Source organism: Lucilia sericata, unplaced genomic scaffold (genome assembly GCF_015586225.1).
Source record: "Lucilia sericata isolate MDLA Ls3-8-SP2 unplaced genomic scaffold, ASM1558622v1 Contig000583F_arrow, whole genome shotgun sequence".
NCBI lineage: Eukaryota > Metazoa > Arthropoda > Insecta > Diptera > Calliphoridae > Lucilia > Lucilia sericata.
This window is the reverse complement of record NW_023994590.1, coordinates 230,684-232,500: the sequence shown is the minus strand read 5'-3', so window position 1 is coordinate 232,500 and position 1,817 is coordinate 230,684. Positions and strand designations below refer to the sequence as shown.

At 28.6% G+C, this 1,817-nt stretch overlaps 1 protein-coding gene across 1 annotated transcript in view; it reads right to left on the bottom strand.

Moving 5' to 3' along the window:
- The window catches only part of LOC119606417 (transmembrane protein 198), a 23,547-nt gene extending 21,993 nt beyond the window's left edge, over window positions 1-1,554 (bottom strand). The window contains 1 exon segment of the mRNA XM_037959929.1: window positions 686-1,554. Within this exon segment, the coding sequence (XP_037815857.1) occupies window positions 686-757 (72 nt within the window). The 5' untranslated portion in view covers window positions 758-1,554.
- Window positions 1,555-1,817: the final 263 nt, after the last annotated feature.

Genomic DNA, 1,817 nt, shown 5'->3' with positions numbered 1-1,817 from the left:
TCTATCTATCTATCTATCTATCTATCTATCTATCTATCTATCTATCTATCTATCTATCTATCTATCTATCTATCTATCTATCTATCTATCTATCTATCTATCTATCTATCTATCTATCTATCTATCTATCTATCTATCTATCTATCTATCTATCTATCTATCTATCTATCTATCTATCTATCTATCTATCTATCTATCTATCTATCTATCTATCTATCTATCTATTATCTATCTATCTATTATCTACTACTATCTATCTATCTATCTATCTATCTATCTATCTATCTATCTATCTATCTATCTATCTATCTATTATCTTCTATCTATCTCTATCTATCTATCTAGCTATCTATCTATCTAGCTATCTATCTATCTATTCCTTACTATCTATCTATCTATCTTGTTATTCCATTGTGCATTTCGTTTCTCCTGTCACACACGTTTAATTCTTTACTAAAAACCTGCCTGCGTTTGCCAGTATGTTTGCATATATGTACATACAACACATATGTATATATATGTACACATAGAGAAAAAAATCTCAACTGTTTACGGATATATGAAATTATCCTTGACCCTGTTTTGGGTGTTTTTGTTTTTGCCACAACATCGTCATCATCTTAACAAAATTTGCAAGATGTAGTAAATATATGACGACGTTTATAAATTATGATTACGAACTTACCTTTATGAAAAATTGCCAATCCATTTTGTGTATTTCAGGATGTTCCGTTTCATAAACAAATACCGAATCCATTTTTAAGGAAAATTCTGTTGTTTTGTTTTAGTTAAGGAACTTGTATTTTTATTTTTAGTAGACAACAATTTGTTTTGTTACAATTAGGCTAAACTAATTTGTTTAAAGTTTGTTGCTACTTGTAACATTTTTTTATATTTATTTTACTTGTTTGTTTTTCTTTTTGTTTTTTTGCTCACTCTCACTAGCTTTTAAAGGATAAACAAAGGACTAATGCAGCACAATAATAACAACAAACAGCAGGAGTCGTAGCACAGACAAGCCACAATTACTGTGGGTACGGTCAGTGGCACATTTTCTCCACCACCCTTTTCTTAGTTTTGTTTTTGTCTTTACAAAGAGAGCGGAATTTTATTTTAACGAAGAAAACTTAACGAATGCTTTTGTTCACCAAAAAAAAAATAGAATTCCTTTAAAACTCGTGCTCATACTTTCAATGTTGATTAAAAGGCAAAATGTTGGGAAAAAAATTGTTGACACCTTTTTTCCCTTTACTCCCTATTATTAAAAACAATGGAAATTTTTCTTTAAAAAAACTTTTTCACTTGCTTCATTTGTTTTAAATTAAAGAAATCTTATTTATTTATTATTTTACCATTACAATTAAACAATTTTCAACATTTTTCTTTTCGTTTTTATCAAAATTTTCCTTGCAAATTTTTCTTTTACCAATACACACATTTACAGCGTCAAACACACTCACACTCCTCAACACATTTCACTTTAAATAACAAAACATTTATTATTTCATTGCGCTGTTTAATTTTGCCTTCTAAAAACCATGTCCTTTCACTACTCAACGCTTATTGCAACTGTGTGTGGTAAAAATTCTATTTGCCACACTTAACACGGGATGAAATGCCGCAAAAAAGCTTTTTTTTTTAACTAAAAAGAAAAGCTTTTTTAACGAATTGTTTAGTTTTTCTAGATGTGGCAAGGCTGTAGGGTGAGCGCAAAGGAAATGAAAACAAAAACTAGCGGAATTTTTAATCATATAAACAAAACAAAACAGAGATGCCATGATATTGTAAATAAAACAGTTAAATTTGTGTAATATTAA